The sequence below is a fragment of the Trichosurus vulpecula genome, chromosome 1, assembly GCF_011100635.1.
Source record: "Trichosurus vulpecula isolate mTriVul1 chromosome 1, mTriVul1.pri, whole genome shotgun sequence".
NCBI lineage: Eukaryota > Metazoa > Chordata > Mammalia > Diprotodontia > Phalangeridae > Trichosurus > Trichosurus vulpecula.
In genome coordinates, this window is record NC_050573.1 from 146,381,549 (window position 1) to 146,406,912 (window position 25,364).

Sequence of the window (25,364 nt, forward strand, 5' to 3'; positions counted from 1 at the left end):
AGTAATGAGTAAAGCACTGGACCTGGAGTCAAGAACCGGGGTTCAAATCCTGCTTCAGATACATACTTGCTGTAATACTAGGCAAGTCATTTAAATACTCTGGGCCTCAGTTCCTTCATCTAGAAAATAAGGGAGGAGCTGGACTTGACCTTGGCCTCTAAGGTCTTTTGTAACTCTGAATCTATGATCCTATGAATTCCCTCATTATACATATGATGAAACTCAGGCGGAGAAACTGTAAATGACTCAACCCAAGTCACACGGGGAGTCAGACCAGAGAACTGAAATTCTCTGATGCCAAATCCAGTTGTTTTTCTAATTAAGGATGCTTACATGAAGGAGATAAATCACAATTAGACATTACAAACAAATGAAATTAATTTTTATGACTTATCTTACCCTTTAAGTTTTCAGGTTCCAACTCTAACACTTTTTCACAATCCTGAAGAGCATTATTCCAGTTCTTTAGTTTGATTTCTGCTTGAGCTCTGTTGTTATATGCAGCCACCGTGGGCGATACCGATATGCTCCTGCAATAGTAAAGAGAATCTATTTACCTACAAAGCTTAACTTGTTAGACATCAAAAGTACGTGTGTATGTGTATATATTACTCAGATAAAACTGCAAAGCAGTCTAAATAGACAAAAGCTGATAAAATGAAAAATGAATACAAGCAAAATATTCTTATGCAAGTAAGTTTTCAACAAAAGTTTTAAAATATATTTGAACACTAAAGTTTAGTCCAGAATATAGAAGTAATAGAGGACTACTTTAACTACCCAAGATGGCTGATTGACAATCCATTCAGTAGACCACGAATGCCAAGCAGATTTTGGATTACTATGAAAACAATTTTCTAGTACAGAAGGTAAAAGACTCAATTAGAACAAATAATCTTCTTGTTTTAATTTCTTTGCTAATAGAAAATAATCTGGAAGTGGCTGTAAATCTCTGAAGTAATGATCACAGGATCAACGGAATTTAAGACCCACAGGGACAGAGAAGAGAAGCCAACAGGATTAAGAAAATGAATTCTAAGAATGAAAATTTTATGAGCTTCAGGATAGGAGTGGGAAGGATCCAGCAGAAACAAAAACTAAGAAACGAAAGGGCCCCACAAATCTGGCTGCTGTTCAAATATGATGCTCTGGAACAAATTATACATATGTATGGGAAGGATAAGGATAACAAGAGATTCAAGTCAGCTATAAACTCTGAGAAGAACTATAGGTAAAAATAGGAAAGTAATAAAAGATGAAAATAAATTCAGATTACTAAAGTAAGTATAAAAGCACTGCACAGCTAAAACAAGATGAGACTTGATCCAAAGACAAGATCCAAACCTGAAAAGAGGTGCTGCTCATTGTGGCCATTACCACATTTTGTTCAAATATATCATTTAAAAGAGAAGGAATTCAGAAATGTTATTGTTATGAAAGTCAAGGGCCTCCACAAAAGCCCTGCCTGATCTTCCATCAGCTCTGCCAAGGTCCTACCAAGCTGGAAGCTTTGAAGTACAATGGCTCCAGCAACAGAATCAATCTGGTAGCCAAAGACCAGCCTAGCTAAGAGCAGAGAGGCTCTGAGTAGCAGCTACCAAGAAGAACGGGTAGGAAGAGATGTGTAGGACCATTGAAGAGATCACGTCATCAATGGCTACCTAGATAATGACCACCAAGACAGTGGTATTTTTATGTCCATGGTAGTGGCTATATACTCACACCCTGCCTGCCTGGGCAGAAGCTGTGACAGCCACCATCTGTAAGAGCAGAGAAGGATAATTAAAGCCATCTGCACAGGTTGGTTCAATGCAATGTGCATCGTAAGGTTCATGGTCTCCAAAAACAATTAAATCTTATGCTACTGAACCCTAAGAACCACAAGGCCTTTCCATCCACCCAGTAATTGAACCCTCCTATGTGTGTTGATTCTGCCTTTTAGAATGTGACCCCTTCCCCCATTAAGAGTAAGAACTGCCTCAATTTCCTAGATCCATTTACTCAGTAATTTGGTAATCGCTAAATGAAAATTGGGGAGCAGCATGGTGTCAGCACTACTTACAAGAATTAAAGTAACATCATTTCCCAGCTGTACCTCTGGCAGTTAGATTGCAGGCATCTCTCCTCTTCTCTATGACCCATGGGATCACTCTTTAGTTCTTGGAGTTCTTCATGAGTACATCTTATTAATTAATTAATATGCCATAACTCCATTACCTCCTTGTATCTAGACTATTCCTGCATATGGTTTGCTCTTTCCAGTCCTAAATTCCCAAGTCCAAAGTCTCAATGATAACTAGAGGACTAAACTTTTATTATTTCTAGTTTATCCTATTTATTCATACTTTTATGAGGCCTTGGGTCTTACGGTTGGCTCTCTTGTGACATTTTCTCATGCAAATTACTGGTATTAAATTACTGTCATTCTTCTTCCTACTTGTTACTCTCCATAGTATGTAGCTTGGCAAGTTTTGTGGGTAATTTTCTCCTCCTTTCCTTCTCAGCTTAAACTTTACAGCCTTCTTAATTAGAGACATATAATTTCAAGAGATTATATTTTACAAGTATTTACTTCATAACATTTTATATTAATATATATATACATGTATATGTGTGTGTATGTATATGTAAATATATATATGTATCTGTATGTTGTATCTTTTAATAAGCTCTCTGGAGGCAGGGGCTGTTTGTTTTTTCTTTTCACCTCTCCTCCCCCACCAGTGCCTAGCACAGAGCCTGGCATATAGCAGCTGCTTAATAAATGCTTGTCCATTGATTAATTAGAAGTACTCTGTCCCTTGCCGTAATTCCTACATGTTAAGTTACCACCCGGAAATCTGAATGTCCAGATACTGTCTCTGGCTTTGGCTTCTATACACTAGAATTCTTCTGGTTTTCCTCTACTAGGTCCCCTCTCCCTAACTACAGTTGTTCCAGAGGGATGAATCGCTGCCACTCTACATGTTATTACAGGCAGTATTCTTTTCTTCAGTGATCTTTCCTTTTAGCTTCAATGTCACCTTTATGCCAATGACATTCAAATCTTTATGTCCAACTTTATCTCCAACTACCACAAAGCCGTTTCCACCTTGATGCTTCAGACCACCAGCTCAAACTCAACAGACGCCAAACCTAAAGGGTCCCCATTTTCATTGGATCATGCCACCAACGCACACAGGTTCTTTAACTCCATTAGCAGTACCACCATTCTCCAAGGCAGATATGGTAGGAATCCTTGACTTATGTATCTCGCCATCAATGTTGGGACATTATGAAGGACCTCTTTGACATGGCAAATACCCTTAACATTCCTATCTTCCTCTTACCCAACTTACCCTATTGTCAGTACTAGCAGTAGTAGTCATTAACATCTATATAGTATTCTGATGGTTTGTGGGCAGCTAAGTGGTACAGTGGGTAGTGTGCAGGGCTTGGAGTCAGGAAGACCTATCTTCCTGAGTTTATATATAGTCTCAGATATTCTCACTAGCTGTGTGATCCTGGGCAAGTCACTTAACTCCACTTGCCTCAGTTTCCTCATCTGTAAAATGAGCTGGAGAAGAAAATGGCAAACCACTCCAGTATCTCTGCCAAGAAAATCCCATGTGGGGTCAGGAAGAGTCGGACACGACTGAAGAATAACTGAACAATGACAACGACTGATGATCTGCAAAGCACCTTACTTATGTTACCTCCCATGATCCTCACAACAGCCCTGTGAGGGAGGGGCTATTATTAACCCCATCTTGCAGATGAGGAAACTGAGGTACAGAGTGGTTAAGTAACTTGTCAGGTGTCACACAGCTACTAAATTTCTGTGGTAGTATTTGATTTCAGGTCTTCCTAAATCCAACATTATATCCATTATTCTGTTTAGGTGCCTTTCACTAAGCAGAAAATCACCAAAGTGATCTCTTTTAATTACATCCACCCTGGCATCTCATATAATTTAGAGTTATATGTGAGAGACATTTTGAACAAACCCAAATTCTCTATTAAAATCAACACACTGCCAAAGAATGGGATCTTCTGTTCACTTGGAAAAAAGAAAAACCAAAAACCAGCTTACCTAGTATAATACATTACAGCCTCCTCGTAGTCACCTGAACTGAAAGCTTCGTTACCTTTTTCTTTTTCCCGAGTAGCTAAGAAGTCTTTTTCTTTGTCACTGAGACCTAGAAAAGAATATCTTTGATGCATAGAAAAAGGGCTAAAAATATAACAAAACTAAGAGAATTTAATTTTAAAAATAGGAACTAAAACTTTTACAATCACATGGTTTTCTTTTAAAAATAGTTCTATCCTTCTGAGTGTCTTGTGCTGAATTCATTCTGAGGGCTTTTTTGGTTATTGTTGAGTAATATTAATCTTAGTTGGCTCCTAAAGTGAACTAAAGAACTGTTACATGATGCCTCAAACCTGTTTTGTATGTCAGTGGTAAAGAATGGAACTGAGGGCCTCTGGAGAAGAAAGAACATTAAAAGGAAGATAAACAATTGGATAGATGGTGAGAAAAAATGGATTTATTTGAAGTCATACAACCCCAATAAAATAAATCAATTATTTAATGGTAAGTGACAGTGACAAGATAGGGTTTGACTAGGATGGGAAAAGTAGCTTTGAGGAGAGGGGGGGAAATTTACAAACCTTCAAACAATTTATGTATTTCTGAGCCCTTAAAGATGTCATCCAGTTTATTATCAAAGGTCAACATGATATGACAAAAAGTCCAAAACTTACTAAATTAACATATGTTGCAATTACCTACTGTACCAATATTCTTCTCAATTTTAAGTGAATGTGATCTGATATTTGCTGTAGTATTTTCTTTATAATCTTCATCGATCTTTGAACATTCTTTTTCCACATCAAATCTTAAATGAAAGAAAAAACAAAATGACTTTTATAAATGGGACATATGGAAAACTTCAAAACAGCAAAGGAAAGTTTAATTATTGCTATATTTATGTTTCCTACAGTGTGCCTTCAAGAACCTACTGAAACAACAAATACATATTTAAATATGGCATTAAACTAAATAAATGTGGTTTATTGGTTTAGAGTTTGTATGACGCTTTACACAAATGACATTCCACCTTCCCTCCCCGTGCCTTTCCAGAGGTTGTCCCTAGGCTCCTTACTATCCCTTCTTAAAATCCCTAATTCTCCTCAAAGATCACCTCTAATGCCACCTGCTCTATGAGGCCTTTTCTCATCTCCAGCTTTCTCCTCTCCACCTCCTGAGATCACCTTGTATGTCTTCTATATAGAGGTATATCAAAATTAATACAAGGTTTTTAACCTTAGTACATGTCGTATAGAATGTAAACTCTCTGAAGGCAGGTCCAATCTCATTTTTGTGCTCTGTATGTCTGGTACAATGGCTGGCACATAGTAGACACTTAATGAAAACTTGCTGATTGATCTTGTTTGACCCTTATCCCTGATCTATGAGTAGTTAGTACCTACAGTTAGTTACTTCAGATTCCTATTTTAGAGAGACCAGAAGAGCTAAGCAAGTGACTTGCCCAGGGTCATACAGCTAATAAATTTCAGTGCCAGGATTTGAACCCAGGTCTCTCCCACCTTCAAGTCCAGCATTCTTTACACAATACCACACTGCTTCTCAATATAGGCTTATGTTACAAATTATCTTTGCTATAGTCTTAACAAATTTGCAATCTAATGGGGACTCCCTAAAATGATCAAAACCTATGCCATATTTGGTCTTATAGATTAACATCAAGAAACATCTTTCAAATCTCAGGCATTGTGCTTTGTTGGATAGAAAGATGTTATTGCTTGGCCTTACGGTAATAACACTTACAAGCTGTGTGACCATGCACAGGTCACTTAAACCTGCTTGCCTCAGTTTCCTCCTCTATAAAATGAACTGGAGAAGAAAATGGCAAACCACTCCAGTTTATTTGCCGAGGAAACCCTAAATGGGGTCATGAAGAGTTAGACATGACTAAACAACTAAACAAAATGATAACAGAAGGTAGCAGAGAATAAGAATTGGAGTTCAGTGAGTTCACTGATATAATAATATGATGTAGTAATGCTAAGATAATATTATAATAAAAATAATGATGATAATGATAGCAACATAAAGTACCTACTATGTGTCAGGCAGTGTACTAAGCACTTTACAAAATATCATTCTCTGATTCTCACAACAACCCTAGGAGGTAGGTGCCACTATTATTCTCATTTGCAAAATGAGGAAACTGAGGCAGAGGTTAAGAGATTGGCCCAGGGTCACACAGGTAGTAAGCGTCTGAGGCTGGATTCGGGTTCAGGTCTTCCTGGTTCCAGGCCTAGCCCTGGATCTACTGCACCACACAGCTGCAGGGTGTGGCAAGTTCCAGACAAGGAACTGCTTCTATCAATGCAGGCTGGGACTTTCTCCACAACTCAGAGTCTTAGAGTGATGCCTAGAACACTGAGAGGCTAAGTGACTCCCCCAGGGCCACACAACTGGTATGTACTAGAGGCAGGACTTGAGGAGGAGAATGCATTTTATTGAAGCTTTACATTTAGAAAAAAAATTCACAGAATAAACTGCACCAAGAGTTAGCCATATAGACTTCAAATTTCCAGTGGTCTTTGCTTTGGGTGTTAAAAGCAGTGTGGTATATGTAATAAGAACCGTGATGGACCCAGAAGCAGGAAGAGACCCAAGTTTGAAGGCTCTGACACAGACTAGCTGGGTGAGCCTAGACATCCAATTTCTCTGAGCCTCAGTTTCCTCACCTGTACAACTGGGATGATAAAGGTGGTACTGCCTCACAAAAATCTACAAATGGAATATGGCCTCACAAGGTGGTTATGAGGATCAAATGATATCATGGATGTCAATCACTTTATCAAACTTCAGGGCTATACAAACTTCAGCTGTCATTATTAGGATTATTAAACAGCCTTGGACACAAACTAAGATATCATCATCCCTCCCCTCTAACTGGAGGGCGGAGAACTGAACTCCTGCCGATGTCTTCCTTCATAGAGGGCAGACACTGGACTCACTTCTCTCTGGTTTGCTGTGCATAGAACAAGACACCCCTGGCCTGGTACCTCCGGGTGATCATCCTTCCCCCCACCCCACCCCACCCCTTCTTCTGCATCCTTTTGTGTGTTGTTTCCCCCTTTAGGCCGTAAGCTCATTGAGGGTAGTTACTGCCTTCCTTTTTAATCAATTGCATTCCCAGCACTGAGCACAGTGGTGCCTGGGACATCTTAAGGGCTAAATAAATTTTGATTACGTTGGATATTTAAGAAATTATTTAAGAATTTTACAGTAACTCATTATTTTTCAGAAACAAATACACACAGCTAAGGAAATAGATATCATAATATAAATTTGCTTACTTATCCCACTCTGCATAATCTCTTGGTACATTCTTCTTCTGAGAGGATTTAGATTTATTATCTTTCTCCTGAAGGAAGAATAAAGCTGAGTTTTACTAAATATTTATGTTTTTCTTAGAGTCTTATTGTGATTAAGATGTGGGGCCTTAGGTTCGAGCAAACACAATTATTATTGTTTTAGGCAAGGTAGCTACATTCTCCCCAGTTGATGCACCTGGGGAGTTATAGTGATGTAAGGGCACCCATCTCTAAGAGCAGATTTGGGGAGATGGAGGTAGACTGCTAACAGGTCTGCTAACTCATTCCCTCCATACTGTTTGCTTACAGGAGGAATCTGATAGTTGGGAAGCACTACCTCGCTGAGGTAAAGCCCAACAAACTTTACTTTGTTCCAGCGGTAAAGGGACAGGATTTGACTTGCAACTGATTCTCAACTCAAGGACTGATGCTGGGTTGGTGGGAAATTGGTGGGAAATCTTGGGGTATGTAAAATCAATTAGACTGCCTCCCTACGTTGTGCCAGTATATGTGGCCTCTGGGAGAAAGATCAGGTGCTATTCCATTCTGGCATTCATCAGAGCAGTCCCTGGGATCAACCAGTTTTTAAAAAACAAAAAGCCTTTTGTTCAGCTCTGGCTGGAAGCTGGGTCAAGAACTGAATTTCCAGATTTTTGCCCCCCAGGGTATGTGGCAGTCTGGGATTTGCATGGCAGATTGAGATTTAATATTAATTTGTGTTACCAACTGTTTAAACACTTTTTTTAAAAATAATGACCTTAGTAAAAGTAAGTCAGTGAGACAAAGCTAAAGCAATTCAACAGGAGTAGCTAGAAAGGGGCCCAAGCTGAGTGGTTTGATTGGTAGATGCAACCGCACCCCTAGGCAGCCATAGAACCTGGCACCACCCACACAGGAGGGACTGACAACCAACTGCCCACAGTACCCTCTAGTGTTCAGTGGTACCCATTACATGAAAAAATAAAATCATGTAATAGCCTTATAAATAAACACTCTCAAGATAAGGAAAAATTTACTCTGGATGGGTATTTAAGGATGTTGACAGTATTTACCTTGTGATCTCTAATAGCGGCAGACACCCTCTAGCAAAACTTCAGTTAGCCCACAACTGCAATTGTTCATTAAAGCAGAATTGTTCATTAAAGAAAGCCCTGAGATTCCTAAGATATCCTACTCTGAATGTAGGATTGTGTGTGAAGTGAGGCCTGAACATAGTCCCTGCTTTGAACAGGGACATCAGCTGTAGTAGAATGAGGGGCAGACAGCATGAACTTGAAAGAAGAGCAGGGAAGCCCCATGGAGCATCAACAAGAGGCACAACCTTGGAGGACTGCAGGCCCATGGAGAAGAAGGGAAGGAGGGAGGGGAATGGAAAGAGGGAAGGAGAGAGAGGAAGAAGGGAAGGGGAGAGGTGGGGGGAGAGGGGAGAGAGAGAGAGAGAGAGAGAGAGGGAGAGAGAGAGAGGAGAGAGAGAGAGAGAGATAGAATAGAGAGAGAGAGAGAGAGAGAGAGAGAAAGAGAGAGAGAGAAGAGAGGAGAGAGGAGAGAGAAGAGAGAGGAGAGAGGAGAAAGAGGGAGAGAGAAAGAGAAAGAAAGAGAAGAGAGAATAGAAAAACTGAGCTGAGCATCATAACAGCCATAGGCCCATGGGAGAAGTACCACAAGCTGGGTTGATTCACGTCAGATTCCTAGATGTTGGCTACCCTGCCTCACTTCTCCAGGACTAGAAGGCTGAAGTAGGCCAGGGGCACCCAGAAGTGATGCAACATTTACTCCCAACCCCACCATGCTTCCTGCTTGGATAAAGGGAAAAAAAGATGGAAGAGGGTCAGAGGGTGAATTCCTGGATACAAATAAAAAAACCAGAATTCTTCTGTGCAGTTATGTTCCAATAAGAAAATCCTGTGGGCCAGCAAATCCTTGTCTGGTGAGATACATGACAGTAGCCATTAAGAACAGAGATTTGGGAAAAGATTTTTTGAAAGGAAGGAGATCCACCTTTGCTACAGTCGAGGCTGAACCCCAAGAGGGAAGAATGGATACTGACCCCTTATGAGCAAAGGAGGGGTGTTAATGTCATGCCCTGAGGTGAATTCAAGCTTTCTCATAAATAGGAGGGCCTATAAGTAGAGAGATATCATTTTATATACATATTGTCCTAGACTTCACTGAGGTAAACCCTTTAGGTAAATGCAAATGGAACCCAAACAGCACCAATCTCCTGTGTGGTGTTCACACTCCATGAGCTGGGGGTTGGCCAACACATCCTTTCTAGGTGGGGTGCCCTGTGCTTTGCCCCACATGATCACACTATGTTTTGGTCCACCATTCTTTCAGAAATCAGATGCTGGCAGATTCTACCAATGTAATTTCCTCCCACACGGTGCAAAATGGACAATCTTTTCTCTTTCAGCATGTTTATTTCCAGAAGTCTCCAAAGCCAAGTTCAAAAAGATGTCACTAAACTGATGAACTATGGGTCAGAGTGTACTATCTGTTTCCAGAGTCTGGTTATCTCCACAACTCTATCTGGGCAGAGAGTCCCAAAGTCAGGATTATAACCATTAGAAAAAATCTTAAGTTTTCCCCAATAAATAAATGGTAAAAGGATAAGAACAAACTCTTAAAAAATAATTTCAAATTATGAACCTCTATGTGGAAAATATATTCTAATAAAAGAACTCAAATGGATCTATGATTTTATCGATTTGGAAGTTCCCTCCAAAGACACTAATACCAACCCATCTATGCTGCACATCCTGAGCAACACTGGTCCATGTTCTCCCCTAAGCCTGCCATAGGAGGTCCACCCAACATGCTGGGGTCCTTCCTTTCTTTCTCCTGCTTTCTAGAGGACCCCAGTGGAGCACTCTGGCTATTCACTTGTTATGCCCTGGCCTCACCATATAACTGGTTCATTTTTATCTTCCTATCATATAATTCCTCGATGAAGTCTTTTACTCCTATTCTTCAGAGTTCCTACCTAGTTATATCTTACAGCCTGCTCACAACACTCTCTTCCCACAATGAGCCTCTGCATTACCTTCTGTATGTTATTCATTTTTAATTTCTCAGAGATGGCTATATTTCATGTCTTACTGACATACAGCAGCACAGGTAGAAAGCTGGCATAAAAAAAGATAGGTGTTTGCTTTCATGGGAAGCTTGGATTCAACAAAGGACCTTCAAAATTACTTTACGATGTTCTCAGAGCAATCCAGGATGTTCTCTTCCTCTTATTCATCTCTAGACCCGACTTCTCTATCTGTACTATCTGTCCTAGACATACATTCTGTTGGAAAAGTTCTATGTGCTGCCCATCCAAATGTAGGTTGTAATCCAGGCAATAGACATTGATCATCCATTCGGTCTTTTCAGTATGGATGATCAGGCCAAAATGCTTTGAGTAATTACAAGTAAGAGAAAGACAAATTAAAACAACTCCAAAGTTTTATCTCACACTCAACAAGTGGCAACAATAGAAATAGTTATAGGATCATAGATTTAGAACCAGGAGGGACCTTAGAGGACAAAAAATTCAATGGCCTAATTTTACAGATGAGGAAACTGATTAATGAGAGATTAAATGATTTGCCAGGGTCACAAAACTAATCCTGAGACAGGATTTGAACCCAGGTCTTTCTGACTCTAAGTTATTACCTCACCATGACAGAAGGAAGACAGTCACACTAACGTATTAGTGGATCTATGAATTTATCCAACCCCTCTGGAATTGTATAAGAAAAGTTACTAAACTGTTTATACTCTTTGGCCTGCCTAGAGATCTCACTACTGACTGTTCCATGAACAAGACACTCCATCTCTCAGCTCTGAGCATTTTCTCTGGCTATCCCTTATGCCTGGAACACTCTTCCTCCCCTGCTCCGATTTCTGACTTCTCTGGTTTCCTTTAAGTCCCAACTACAATTCTACCTTCTACAGCAAGCCTTTCCCAACTCCTCTTCATTCTAGTACCTTCTCTCTGTTAAGTATTTCCTACTAATCCTGTACATGGCTTGCTTTGTGTATTTTTATATGCACATTGTCTTCTCCATGAGATTGTAAGCTCCTCGAGGGACTATCTTTTGCCTCTTTTTGTATGCCCCAGTGCACAGCACACAGTCCCTGGCACATAGTAGGGGCTTAATGTTTAATTGATTGATGTACCTCAAGGAGTTCAAAGATAGTAAACCCTCACATATAACAAACTGCCATAGCAGAACTTTTTTGGATAACAAAAATCTAGAAACAAAATAGGTTACCACTAGTTGGGAAATGGCTAGACAAATTATTGGTTATAAATGTGCAAGGATGTGGCTTCGAGGGGCTGAATTTACATATAAAAAGTTCAAGGCAGTAGATGAAGAATTAGACAAGACAAGGAACTAACTGGTCCTTCAGGCACTGATTGCTTCTGTACCTTTTTCCACCAAGTCCTTTCCATGGATAAGCCATAGAGAATTAGATTGTTGTTGTTGTTGTTTTATAAACAGGGAACTCTGTGCTCCAGAGTTGTTTGGGATGGCTGGGCCAATAGCCATGGGCCCATCTTAAGGCCTAGCCTACATCAATATGAATTTGGGAAGTATGATCGATAATTGTTATAACGCAGGGTGAGGTATCTGACTTAGGGAACTTAGCCCTATACCAAGAGGAGCGGTCAAACTATCAAAGTCTAAGGGCATTAATCTGCTGAGTCAATCCTGCCTTTTTTTCCTGCCTAAAAGATGGGAGACATCAGAGCTAAGATTCTGAGAAAACAGAAATACAGGTACTTCTGCTGATCCTACGGTTCCTGGTAGCCAGCTCAGTGGCACAGAAGATAGAGGCTGGGCTTGCAGTCAGACCCTTATATGACCCTGGGCACGTCAGTTAATGTCTATCTGCCTCAGTTTCCTCAAATGTAAAATAGGGATATTAATAGCACCCATCCCACAGTGTTATTGTGTGCTTAGCACAGTGCCTGGCACACACTAAGCACTTAATAAATGTTTGTCCCCTCCTTTTCTGAAAGATCAAAGAAGCAGTGTAAGCATGGCGAGGCATATGACAGCATCAGTGTAAGGACATCAATGGTCCTGTAGCATCAAATGTATGAACTGCCCCTTCTTGCATATACCTTGGCTACATATGCTCCCTTCATGTGTTCCCTTCTGTTTTTGAACTCTGTGTCTCTTCTTCCCACTGACACTCTCCTATCTGTGGGACGATACACCCCAAGTTTATGGGAGGGGTATTTTGTTGCTACTGTTTTTACTATGCCATGTCAGTAAATACCCTTTGCTTTAAGCTAACTGTGTCCTCTGGCTAACAAGAGTCAAGGTAAATGTTCCGGTAGGGGCTTGTGAGCTCTGATTTTAGGGGCATGGGCCTAGCAAGCACCTCAAACCTTGAGCAGTCATCTCTTTTTTTTTTTTTGCTTTTCTTTGTATCCCCAGCAACTAGCACAGTGAGTGGCGCATAGTAGGTGCTAAATAAATGTCTACTGACAGATTCACTCAACCTTCAAGTACAAGTTGGGGAGGGAAAGGGCAATCCCAAGGGATGCTACAAATTTAATGGAATGTTCTTACTCCATGAGAAAGGACAAAAATGAAGAATTCGGTATCATACAAATGTTAGTTGCCAGCACTATGTTGGCTGGCTTTGCTAAATTGTTTTTCCTCTATTATAAGGGAGGAGAGCTTACTAGATGGGAGGAGAGGGGGATGGAGGAAATGACTGTGTTGTAAAACCACATCAATCAAACTTATCATTAATTTTTTAAAAGCCATAAGAGCAAAGACAAGAAGTTTTTTTTTAAAAGAACAAAACATAAATGGAATACAGGATGGTTAAATAAAGATGAAGGGAGTAAGTGAAGAGGAGTCAGAGATTCCTGGGGAGAAACTGAGGCTGGTGATGCAGGTGACTGTCACAAAATTGTTATTACCTGAAGCTGAGGTGGGTCAGATCTATGGCTCAGAGAGGAAAAGATCCCATGGCTCCAAGGCAGAAAGAAGGTGCTCAATTTAGGGTAGAATGTGGAAATGGGGGAATAGGGGGAGGAGTCAAGGTCCAGAAGAAGGGTCTGTGGAACTCTCCTGACCTCTGTCTCATAAAGACCCTCTCTTCCTTTAAGAGGCAGCTTGGGTGCCATCCTGTGCATGACATCTTTCCTGGCCCCCTCCCCAAGTAATAGCAACCTTTATCCCTTCATCCCAACAGCTACTGTGTGTGTATACACATATATGTGCACATAAACATATAAATGGGTGCTGGGTACTGCACCTACTAACCTCTGTATTTCTTGTCTCCCCCATTAGACATTAAGCTCCTTGAGAGTAAGGATTATTTCATCCTTTGTATTTGCCTCCCAGAGCCTAGCACAGTGGCTGGCACACAGTAAGTGTCCAATGAATATTCACTGATTTCCTGAAGTAACTTGAGGATGAGGACTGTTTCATTTTCATTTTCATATTCCTAGAATCTATCAGAGAGCTTTGCATACAGTAGGTACTTTAATAAGTGTTTATTGAATTGAATGGGGATAGGGAGTGCCTTAATGTTTTACGTCTGTACCAAACCAAATAACAGGAGACTGTCCCTGCAATTTTCCCCAATTATATATAATTTGTACCATGACACCCCCACACACTCTTTGGGGAAATCTGCACACATGCACTGGGTTATAGTTATCAAGGTAGAAGACAGGAGAAGAAAAAGTAGAAAAAACTTTGATCTCAGGGGTTTCATTTATAGAAGAGAAACTTTTCCCTTTTCACTTCTCAGTGATAGGATGTCAACTGGAAGAGGGAAAAAGGGAATGGAAACTGAAAAAAGTGACCTATAGGTACCTCCCCCCCAGAACCTCTGGCCAAATTTATTTAAAATTTTGTTTAAAAAGAAATCCAAATACCTTGCCAGTATTAAGATGGTCATTTGTACCACGAACTGGAGGTAGGTGGCCTTCAAATTCCTGAAATGTGTCAATTTCGTGAAAATGCATCTTAGAGTCTTCCTTTTTTATTTCCGATACCCAACTCTAAGAAAGAAAAAAACAATTACAGGAAAACAGAGCTTAAAAGATTCAACCAATTGGGTTAAAACAATATGTAATTAACTCAATTATTCAGGGATTAACAATCATTTGCATTATTCTTTACTATCAAATTAAAACCAAGAAGACATTATAAAAAAACTATATTTATAAAGATAACAAAAAATTAAAAATGTGGGATTTAATTTACCTAGATGAAAGTGTGCCTTTGTAATAAATGTGCAGATGCAAATAACCAAAGGGAAATTAAGTGTTCATGAATTTATCTATTCAATAAAGGCCAATGACTCAGCACTTAGCACAGTGCTTGGCACATTGTTGGTGCCAAATAAATGCTTGTTGACTTGAAATGACAATAATCTCTAAATTATTGTAAAATATCAATCAAAATACCAATGATATTAATGTGTTCCTTTAGAGATATTAAACTGGATAAAAGCATGACAAATATACATATGGAAAATCAAAGAGGCAAGAATATCAAGAGTTAATGGGGGAGGGGTGCTGAAGAAAGCAGATTTGCTTTAATGGGCTTTTAAGTATATCATAAAACACTTAGGATCAAAGTTGTCATGGGGGGGTGGGAAAGAAGAATATTAATCTGTCAATTTTCTGTAATTTTGTAGGTGTTGGAATTCAGTTCAATCTGTCTAGGGTTTAGATAGTCGTTGAGTGTTCCTTGAGTCTCAGAGAGGATCAGTGACTTGACCATGGCAGTCAGAGCTAGGAAATGTCAAATGCAGGATGTAATACTAAAAACTTCCTACCTCCAAGACCAGAAATTCTATCCATTACATGACACTGCCTCTCAGAACAGAATATATTTATCACAAAAAGAAACAAATATATGCAAAATAGCAGGGTTTGATAAACTATGGAAAATAAAACTGGAGAAGGGATTTACTAACAAATATTGGGAAAACTGAATTGCAGTATGGTTAAAAAAAATCAATCCTCACCTCACATCATATATCATAATAAATTCCAGCTAGATCATAGATTCAATTTTTTAAAAAACTAAAAAGTTAGAAGAAAGTTGGAACAATATGTTTAGCTCAATTATATTCTACTAAATAAATAGGACTTATTGCAGACAATAAAACTTTGTAAAACTATCAAAACAACAACAAAAACTAAACCAGATAAAAAGAAAAATAACCTGTCAGAAAATAAACTGAATAAGGGAGAACACGAGAGTATGAAAGCAATCATTTGAATTGAATCAAATTTATCTTCTCCTAGTTCTGCTCACTTCACTCAGCATCAGCTCATACAAGTCTTTCCAGGTTTTTCTGAAGTCCACCTGCTCACCATTGCTTATGTAATGTAATGTATTCTATTACATTCATATACCACGACTTGTTCAGCCATTCCCCAATTGGTGGGTATCCCCTCAATTTCCAATTCTTTGCCACCACAAAAAGAGCTGCTATAAATATTTTTGCACATGTGGGTCCTTTTCCCTTTTTTATGATCTCTTTGGGATATAGACCTAGTAGTGGTGTTGCTGGATGAAAGGGCATGAACAGTTTTATAGATCTTTGAGCATAGTTTCAAATTACTCTCCAGAAAGGCTGCATCAATTTACAACTCCACCAACAATGCATTAGTGTTCCAAATGTCCCACATCTCCAACATTTATCACTTTCCTGTTTTTTCATGTGAGCCAATCTGATTGGTGTGATGTGGTACCTCAGAGTTATTTTAATTTGCATGTCTCTAATCAATAGTGACTTAGAAAATTTTTTATATGACTACAGATAGCTTTAATTTCTTCCTCTGAAAACTTCCTTTGACCATTTATCAACTGGGGAATGACTTATGTTCTTATAGATTTGACTCCATTCTCTATACATTATCTCTGTCTTAATTTTAAATGTATTAAGTGGGAGAACTAATGACAGTTTCCTTATCTACCTTGGAGGAATGTTCATGTCTGCTGGTGAGTAGAAACATTGTTCTTTTGGGACAGCCACCTAGTTGATTCACTGAGTGAACAACACATCTTACTAGCCTAAAGGAAATTAAACACTCTACACCTACATTGTAAATGAGACCAATAATTCTTGCAATTTGTTGCCAAAACTAAATCAAACCTGAAAGTTCTGTGAGACTGCTTTTTTTATCTTTGTCACCCATAAAAGGCCGTTTTCAGAATAAAGACAGGAAGACCAAGACACTGACCAAACAGAACGTAACAAGTTATAGAGAGCAACTTAATATGTTTTATCCTCCATTATCCACAACAAGCTCTTCCAATCAGCTACATTTTTGCTTCCTGCAACTGCTACTCCATTCTTATCTTCCTAGCCACACCATTTTATGAAGTTCAAAATAGATTCAGATAAGGCAGAATTCAATAGCTGTATTTTTAATAGTATCAAAATTGTCAAAGAGCAACTTAGTATCCTTTCCCACAAATCCTAATTTCAAGTGAGAACTGATAATTAGAAATGACAGATGGAAATTAAATTGATGGCAGAATAACATAAAGCCTTTATTCTGTCTAGCTTGTGATACATTGTGTCAGTTGAACATATGTGCCAAATTTGGGTTAGGTGTGGAAAGCATTTATACCAGGGCTCATCATGTCTTGCGAATGATCTGAAATCCAAGAAGGTTCATTTGGTACTTCCCTCAAATCGACATTGAGTCTGGTACAGGATCATATAGGTATATGGCTGGAATGGGTCTAAATATTAATTAGTACAGCCCTGTAGCATTTTAGTGAAGAGAAAACTGAGATCAAGTCAGATCAAATGAACTGTCAAAGGTCATACAGCCAGAATTCAAACCTTGATCCAAATGGCCAATATGAGAATTTGTTTTGCTTGACTATGCACGTATATTACAAAGGTTTTGACATTTTTTTCCTTCAAAGAGAGGTGGTAGGAAGGAGAGAAAAATAAATGCTTGATTGAAAAAAAAATGGAAAAAAATCCTGGTCCAAGTTCTTTGTTTCACTCCCTGATCAATGAGCTTTCACTATAGAAGCTACTGAATTTCATTGAATACCAAAGCATACCAGAATATTGGATAAATGAAACTAAATGGGTTTGCCATAAATTCAATAGCTACTACATGAATTCTGCTACTGCTGTGCTTACATTCCAGTACTCAATTTAGCCAGTGGCACACTCCTACGGAGGCATCTCTTCCGTCCACTTCTGGATTAGCCAGGGTTTACTTTGCCATGGAGTTTGCTCAGCTGACTCACCAGTGTCGCCCTAAAAAGGGTACTTATTACACAAGTATGGCAGGAGCTGTCAATAGATAGGCAAAGCTCACCATCTGAAAGGACCAATCAATATCACCATGCCTTTTCAGGATGACTATAAGAACTCAACTCTACAAAAATCCAGCAAAGGGATCTGGCAGAAGTCTAGATCTTGACCTTGAAATCTGACCAATCAGAAGCTGACTGAGCTTCCAGAGACAGGCAAACTGAAGTGGGTGTGCCAGAGTTCCAGTTGAGGAAATCCAGGGAGCTTTGGTCCAGATACAAGAATTCTCTCTGCTTCCCCCTCAACGTCTTGCCATACTAAAAGTATCCTTCCATTAGCTTTTCAATAGCATGCAATAGGTCTAACACTTTCCAGTGACATGTGGGCAATATCCCTGTTGCACAACTACATAAACTATGCTTCCTATATTGATAGCTCTCTGTGTGTTTGTGTTTGTGTGTGTGTGCTGAATAGGCAGGCAGACAGGCACACACAGAGACAAAGAGAAAAATGGAGACTGAGACACAGAGACAGAACCTAAATTTGGGGGATCGAACGTGACTCACTATTTTTAATAACCAAAACCTAAACAGGAGTTAACAAACCAAAACACAAAAAAGTGAGGCATTCCCAAAGAGGATAAGCACATTTGGGGGAGCTGTCACATTATATGGGCAGCTAGGTGGCACAGCGGATAGAATGCCTGGCCTAAGTCAAGAAGAGTCATCTTCCTAAATTCAAATACAGCCTCAAACACTTACTAGCTGTGTGGCCCTGGACAAGTCACTTAACCCTGTTTGCCTCAGTTTCCTCATCTGTAAAATGAGCTGGAGAAGGAAATGGCAAAATGCTCTAGTATCTTTGCCAAGAAAATCCCAAACGGGGTCACAAAGAATCAGACATGGCTGAGAAACAATGGAAATGAACTCATGCTGTACACCACAAACTCTTTTCCAGTAGGGACACAGAGACAGATGATGGTTCAAGGGACTATTGCTATACAGACCTGGCTGGAGCTAACCCTTCCAAAGATTACTTTTCCTCTTCTATAAACATTCAACTACTTGATCATACCCTCCCATACATCTTCTCACCAGTGTGATCTTATTATGTGTATCACTGAGAGGGAGTGATGGAGCATCAGTCACCCTATGTTATTCATCTGATAATTCACATCCCTAGAATTTTAGGCCACTAACATTCAGTTGCATCAAATACCACCTTCATGACACTGCTAAATCCAAGAAAGGATGTGGGTAACTTTGTGGACTCAAAATCTAGCCAAACATGTTATATACAATTTATCAAAAACTGATTTTACATATATACCTTTATATCACCATCGATTTTTTCCCATTCTTCTTGTGTAAAACTAGATGCTGTTGCTGCAGGTTTCTCTTTTCGCAAGACTCTACTTTTGGGACATAGGCTTTCAATGCGTTTTTCACAACATTCTATAAGTTCGGGGTAAAATCCTTCCTCACAAGACCTTAAAAGATACAGTAGGCACATGCATTAAAAAGTGACTATGTACACCATGTCTATAGTGAGCATACAACCTAGATTTTCTGGAACAGTACCGATTTCTAGGGGTAGGGAAGGGAAGGACACTTTAGTAAGGCTTCATCAGAACACGTATTCCCTTATTTGGTTTAGGAAAATATGATTACCATAACATACATTATCTTCATTTAATGAACAGCAAGATCTGCAGCTCATAGATGGGATTGCAAATACTGGACATAGGCACAGAAGGAGAAGTTAGAACACCCATGTAGAATGTAGATTCTATAACCTAGTATAATCCAAGAAGAAACTGGACAAAAAGCTCACATATAGGGGAATAGTAGCATACTCCTTCCTCAGTTAAAGTAGGGCATCTGATTATTTTTTAAAAGTTCAACTTTCTGGAAGAATAAATACCAAACAAGTATAAAACTTAATGCAATCATTTTAGAATATTCATAAAAATTTTTATGTAGTACTCCCCTTATTCAAGAAATTAGAGGACAGATGAGAAAACAGTAGGAAAAGACTGAAATAATAAGCGTATTCTGATCTGAGAAGACAGGGGCTGTTCCTGTGCTGGAAAGGGTTAACTTTCTTTCCATTTATCCTAAAGTAAAAAGAAAAGCTGAAATGTCAGGGAAGTGAGGAGGCTGAGCTGAGAGGGAGAATGTAAGGCCCTCCAAGACACAACCAAGCAAGGGAGAGAAGATGGGAGAATGTCTACACTGGGAAGCTGCTGGGCCATGCTGCCGCCCCTATGGCTACCCTGAATCAAGAAGGAGGAAAAGACTGGGGGTATACACTAAGTGGAAATCACACTGAGTATGATGAAAGATTGTTGGAAATGTTTCTATTTGCTGAGAATGAAACTGGTAATGCTCCTTATTACCTTTACCTTGCTATGGCTCTCATGCTAAGCCTATATTCCCAACCTTCATTTACTTAACACCACAAGGAGCAGGTACAACAATTGATATGAGAATTTTAAAACACAGTTTTACTATAATTTCTCCGATCTGTGCAAATGAATATTAAATAAAAGTCATTATTAACAGATATCATAATTTTACTTTGAAATAAAAATTTTCATCCTACTATCTGTATTTTGCCTTCTAGATTAAAAAAATGCACTGTGTCAAATGACAGAAGTTAGCTCTTTCATGTATTCTTAAATTCTGGCACATTTCAAGAATGTATTCACTTTTTTATTGGCATATGTTTGTTTTTTTTTAAACGGGTTTCTCTAAAATACTGTTCATTATATTAATGTTTTCCCTGGAGGGATTAAATGCAGAAGAGAAGAAGGCTATGTATGATTGGCCAGATACATAAGAGAGAGAAATAGACTCTCTGCCTAATTGCTGGGAATATGAGCTGGGAGCTGGACAGAAAAGATTTTATTGATATATATTATAGCTCTTGAAAGGCAGCTAGGTGGCACAGTAAATGGAGCACTAGGCCTGGAGTCAGGAAGATTCATTTTATGGGTTCAAATTTGATCTCAGACACTTCCTAGCTTGTGTGACCCTGGGCAAGTCACCTAATTCTGTTTGCCTCAGTTTCCTCATCTATAAAATGAACTGGAGAAGGAAATGACAAACCACCTCCAGTATCTTTGTCAAGAAAACCCCAAAGGGGTTACAAAAGAGTTGGACATGACTGATAAAGGACTGAACAACAAACAACAAAGGCAGAGAAGAAGAAATTAATCAGGACTACCATAGACATAGGATGTGAGCAGTTTTCTTGTGGAACATAGGATGAGACAGTAGTTGTCTGGTGGGAGGAGGTTTAGTAAATTCATCAGAGTCAGCACTATCTGAGGCACTGGCTGCAGGCAAATTTCCTCTCCACTGTTTCTTTCTGTGCAGGTTTACAGAACCCTGTATTCACCCACACACCTAAGTGGAAGACTACACAGTCCCTGAAAGGAGGAATTGGGAACAAAGTGGTGATGTTCTCATGAGGGTGAAGGTCAGAGAGATAATGACTAGTTCTAATTCTCAGCCATACACATGGCCCTAAACACTACTAGTCATCTTTAGATAACTGTGATTTTCGAACTTTTTCATTCCACGGTGCTCTCATTACTTATATCACCTCTTCAACAAAAACAAATTAAAAGAATTAAAATAGTCTCATGCTACCAATAAAGTCTCATGCTGTTCATTTCAGAAACAAACAGGTTTCTAAAGTTAAGGTTTTTGTTGCTTGTCTTTCATTCTGGAAAAGTACCAATGATATCTGGAAGGTGATGTCATGACTTGCAAGTGAATTGGATTTAAGTGAGGCAAGGCTGTGCAAAGTCAGCAGGCTCGCTCTCTCTTCTGGAGCCATCTGGATCCAGTGGCAAGATGTAGATCAGGACGACTAGAGATGGCCCCCAGATGGCCCTTTTAAACTAAGGTCTTTACAATAAGACTAGAAAGGTGTGTGTGTGGTGGGAGGTGGGGGTAGCTCTGCCACCAAATGTCCCAAGCAGTTCATTTTTCCTCTCTCCCTGCCCCATCATTCAACCCTTCTGATAAACTTAAGGTTATAACCTCGGAAAAGAAGATGTCATAGTAGAGAGAAAGAGATGGTCAGGAAGAGTTAAAAGATAAGAACGGGCAAATGACAAAGTGATGATGGTGGATGGAACATAACAGTGCCAGTAATGTAGAAGAAAGAAAACAGGCCTTTAGTTCTAGTCTCTAGATACCCTTCAGTCTCCCTAGGAAATCCCAGATAGGTATCTGTTACCAGTTTGAGACTGACTACCTCAGATCTATGTGATTCTTGCCTTCTCCCTCTGGCCCTGGCCCCTTCACTTCCAAAATAATATATAGGTCATTTTCTAGCTTGTTCCATCTGGCACCACTAGCCTCCATCATAATCAGTTGGCAATCAACCACTCTGTTTTTTTTTTTCTTGGGATGACTGATATAAAGGTCATTTGTATATCAAGGGATCGCAGCAAAGTAGACTGGCTAAATTTTCTAGCTGCTGGGCAAGTATATACACTACTATTTTCCTACTCCCTCAGAAAAATGTAACAAATTCAAGTTGGCCTAACCCTAAAGTTGTTAATAGGTCATGAGAACTTTCAACAAAACTATATAGATACACATAGTAAGCTTACTAGTGAGAGTTAAGATGTATATGAAAACAGTCTAAACAAAACAAGTGAAAGTTTTCCAACATGTTAAGATTATTACATCTTAAACCAGTGTCATTTAAATGTTACATGAAGTAAATTAAGGAATCAACTAAGTTAATTAACATTTCTAAAGAATTGACAATTTAAAAAATGTTTACCTGAGTACAATAAGAATCTTTTCCAAATGCTTAACATCTGAACAGTTTTCAACAAATTTGAAATCCAGATGTTCAATGGGAATTTGAAATGTTTTTGTTGTTCCGAAGCTCCACAGTGAAGGTGTTTGATCAGTCATAGCTATGATATTTGATAATAGAGAAAAACTGTCATTATTCTCCCAAAAGTATGTTAGCACTCATATTGGACTTAACACTTTACACACCAAATTAAGCTAAAAATCCTTCATTAGTGATGGAAGCCAGAAAACTTCAGTTTCTGCTATAGCTTTACTACCAGCTAGCTACATGGCCTTGGCTTGAAGTCAAAGAATCTGGATTTCAAACCCAGCTCTGATATTTAACAATTATGTGACCATAGGTAAGATATTTCCCCTTCCCAAACCCAAGTTTCTTTGTCTGTAAAATTAGGGAACTGGGTTAGATCTTCTGAGTTCCTTCCCAGTTCTAAATGTATGATCTTATGATCCTCCCAACTCGTAATACTCTATGACACTATGAAATGCTTTGTTTATAGCTCCATTTAAACATCCAGGTGAAGATGTCCAGCGGACAATTTGAAATGTGGATCTGGATCTTAGGAGAGAACTGAGGCTAAAGATGTAGATTCTGGTATCATGCTTTGAAATAATAGTAGAAGCAGGCATGGGGATGATTGCTAAAGTAGACAGCACTGAGAGAAAAGGAAAAAAAGTATTAGGATCAAAATTGGGGAAAGAAGCTCTAAACTAAGAGACAAGGAGGCAGTATAGGTGAAGATAAGGGCATTTTGAAGCAGCAAATTGAGGCCACTTGCTTCAGACAGCCTCCATCTTCCAGAAACAGACATTCTAAGCTTCAGGTTCATCATCAGAAAACTGGAGTTTGAAGTGAATGATTGCAAAGTGCCTTGTAGCTCTAAAATACTCAGTTAAAATGTTTGTTGAATTTTTTGGTGATCTTAACTCTAACCTTGTTTTCATGTTGTCTCTCCCATTAGACTTGGGGCTCTTTGAGAGCAGTTTGAGAATGACTACCTTGGATTTATATGACTCTTACCTTTTCCCTCCGGCCCTGGCCCCTTCATTTCCAAAATAACATATGCTTCATTTTCTAGCTTGTTCCATCTGGCCCCACTAGTCTCCAACACAATCAGTTGACTAGTCAACCACTCTTTTTTTTTTCTTGGGATAACTGATATAAAGGACATTTTGTGTCTCCTTTTCACTTTCTTTACATCTCCAGGGCTCAGAACATGACCTAGCACATAGTAGGCATGTCATACAGGTTTATTGACTGACTCTCCAGCAAAATTATAGATGAGATTATTTAATGAATGTTTTGTCAGGACTTAAAGGAAGCAAGGCTCCGCTAAGATCCAACAGGAATTCAGTAAGAATAAGTCATGCCAGGCTAACTTCATTTCAGTTTTGGACAGGGTGACTTGTTTGGATGTCAGAGAAATGCCACAGACATATTACTCCAGCAAGGGATATGACAAGATAGATCCTAGATGACATCAGTTGGTATTCAGGGCCCAGTCCAAATAATTTTTCCCTCTGCTGAATCATAGAATCTTAGACTTGGAAGAGTCTCAGAGGAAAGCTAGTTGAATCCAAAACCTGAGCAGGAATTCCACCCTCTCTCCCCCATGTTTATCCAGCCATCATCTGCTTTGCAGTCCTACCTCAGACAGAGACTGACTGGCACCTGATATGCCCTATTCTGCTTTTAAACTACTCTAACTGTTGAGGTTTACCTAAAATGGAGCCTTTTCTGTTTTCTCTGCAACTTTCATCTATTTCTACTACTTTTGCCTTCTAAGAACAAGTTCAAACCCTCTTCCACATGACAATCCATAAAATACTGGAAAATGTTCTCTTTTCTAGTTACAACATATTCCCATTCCTTCAATCATCATGTGGCATGGTCTCTTTCCCCTTGTCATTCGGGTTACCCGCCTCTCCAGACTGGCCAGTATCTTTCTTAGTATAGCACTCCTAATCAAACACAGTACTAGAGATGCAATCTGATTAGGACAGAGAATAGAAGGATTATCAGTAAACTTGACCTCCTCATTCTGGTGGCATACTGGGCCCAAAGTCAGGAGGACCTGAGATTAAATCTGGTTTCAGACTCTTACTAGCTATGGGACCCTGGGGCAAGTCACTTAATCTCTGTGTCCTCAGTTTCTTAACTGCAAAATAGGGACAAAATGGCACCTACCTTGCAGGGTTGTTCTGAGGATTAAATGAGATGATATTTGTAAAAAGCACTTAACACAGTGCCTGGCACCTAGTAGACAGTATATAAATGCTTATTTCCTTCCTCTGTCCTCTTCCCTTTTTAGACAATTCAGGATTACATTCGTTTTTTTTTTTTTTGTTCTTGTTGTCATATCATTCAGTTGAGGCATATTGAGCTTACAATATACGAAAATGCTTAGGTTGTTTTCAGATCAATTGTGATCCAGCTATCCTTCCTCAATCTGGTACTGGTGATTTTTTGAACCCAAATATAGAACTTAATAGTTAGCATAATTACTTTTTAATTTTATTAGGTATGCTAGTCCATGTTGAGATCTTTTTGTATTCTGATTTAGTCATCCAATACACCAGCTCTCCCTTCCAACTTCATGTTTCTTTATTAAGTATGCTATCAATGCTTTCATTTAAGGCTTCAATTTAAAAAGTTGAAAAGCATCAGCAAAGGACAGAGATCTATAGCATTCCAGTGGTGGCTTGCTTCCAAGCTGACATCAATCCATTAAGTATCACTCCTTGGATCTGGCCATTCAACTACTTATGAATCCCCCTAACTGTAACAGGATTCCACCCATATCACTCTGCCTTGCACATCAATATATCATGAAGGCTTTTTCAAATGCATTGTTGAAATTTGAGTAG

General features: G+C 39.1%; 1 protein-coding gene across 1 annotated transcript in view; it reads right to left on the reverse strand.

Annotated features, from left to right (window-relative positions):
• The window catches only part of SPAG1 (sperm associated antigen 1), a 68,447-nt gene extending 45,849 nt beyond the window's left edge, over nt 1-22,598 (reverse strand). Inside the window, exons 1-7 of the mRNA XM_036740516.1 lie at nt 22,462-22,598; nt 18,985-19,144; nt 14,291-14,416; nt 7,375-7,442; nt 4,768-4,877; nt 4,073-4,178; nt 400-530 (exon numbers count right to left, since the gene is read on the reverse strand). Of these exons, the coding sequence (XP_036596411.1) occupies nt 400-530; nt 4,073-4,178; nt 4,768-4,877; nt 7,375-7,442; nt 14,291-14,416; nt 18,985-19,144; nt 22,462-22,598 (838 nt within the window). The remainder of the gene's footprint in view (nt 1-399; nt 531-4,072; nt 4,179-4,767; nt 4,878-7,374; nt 7,443-14,290; nt 14,417-18,984; nt 19,145-22,461) is intronic.
• Between the last annotated feature and the right edge of the window lie 2,766 nt (nt 22,599-25,364).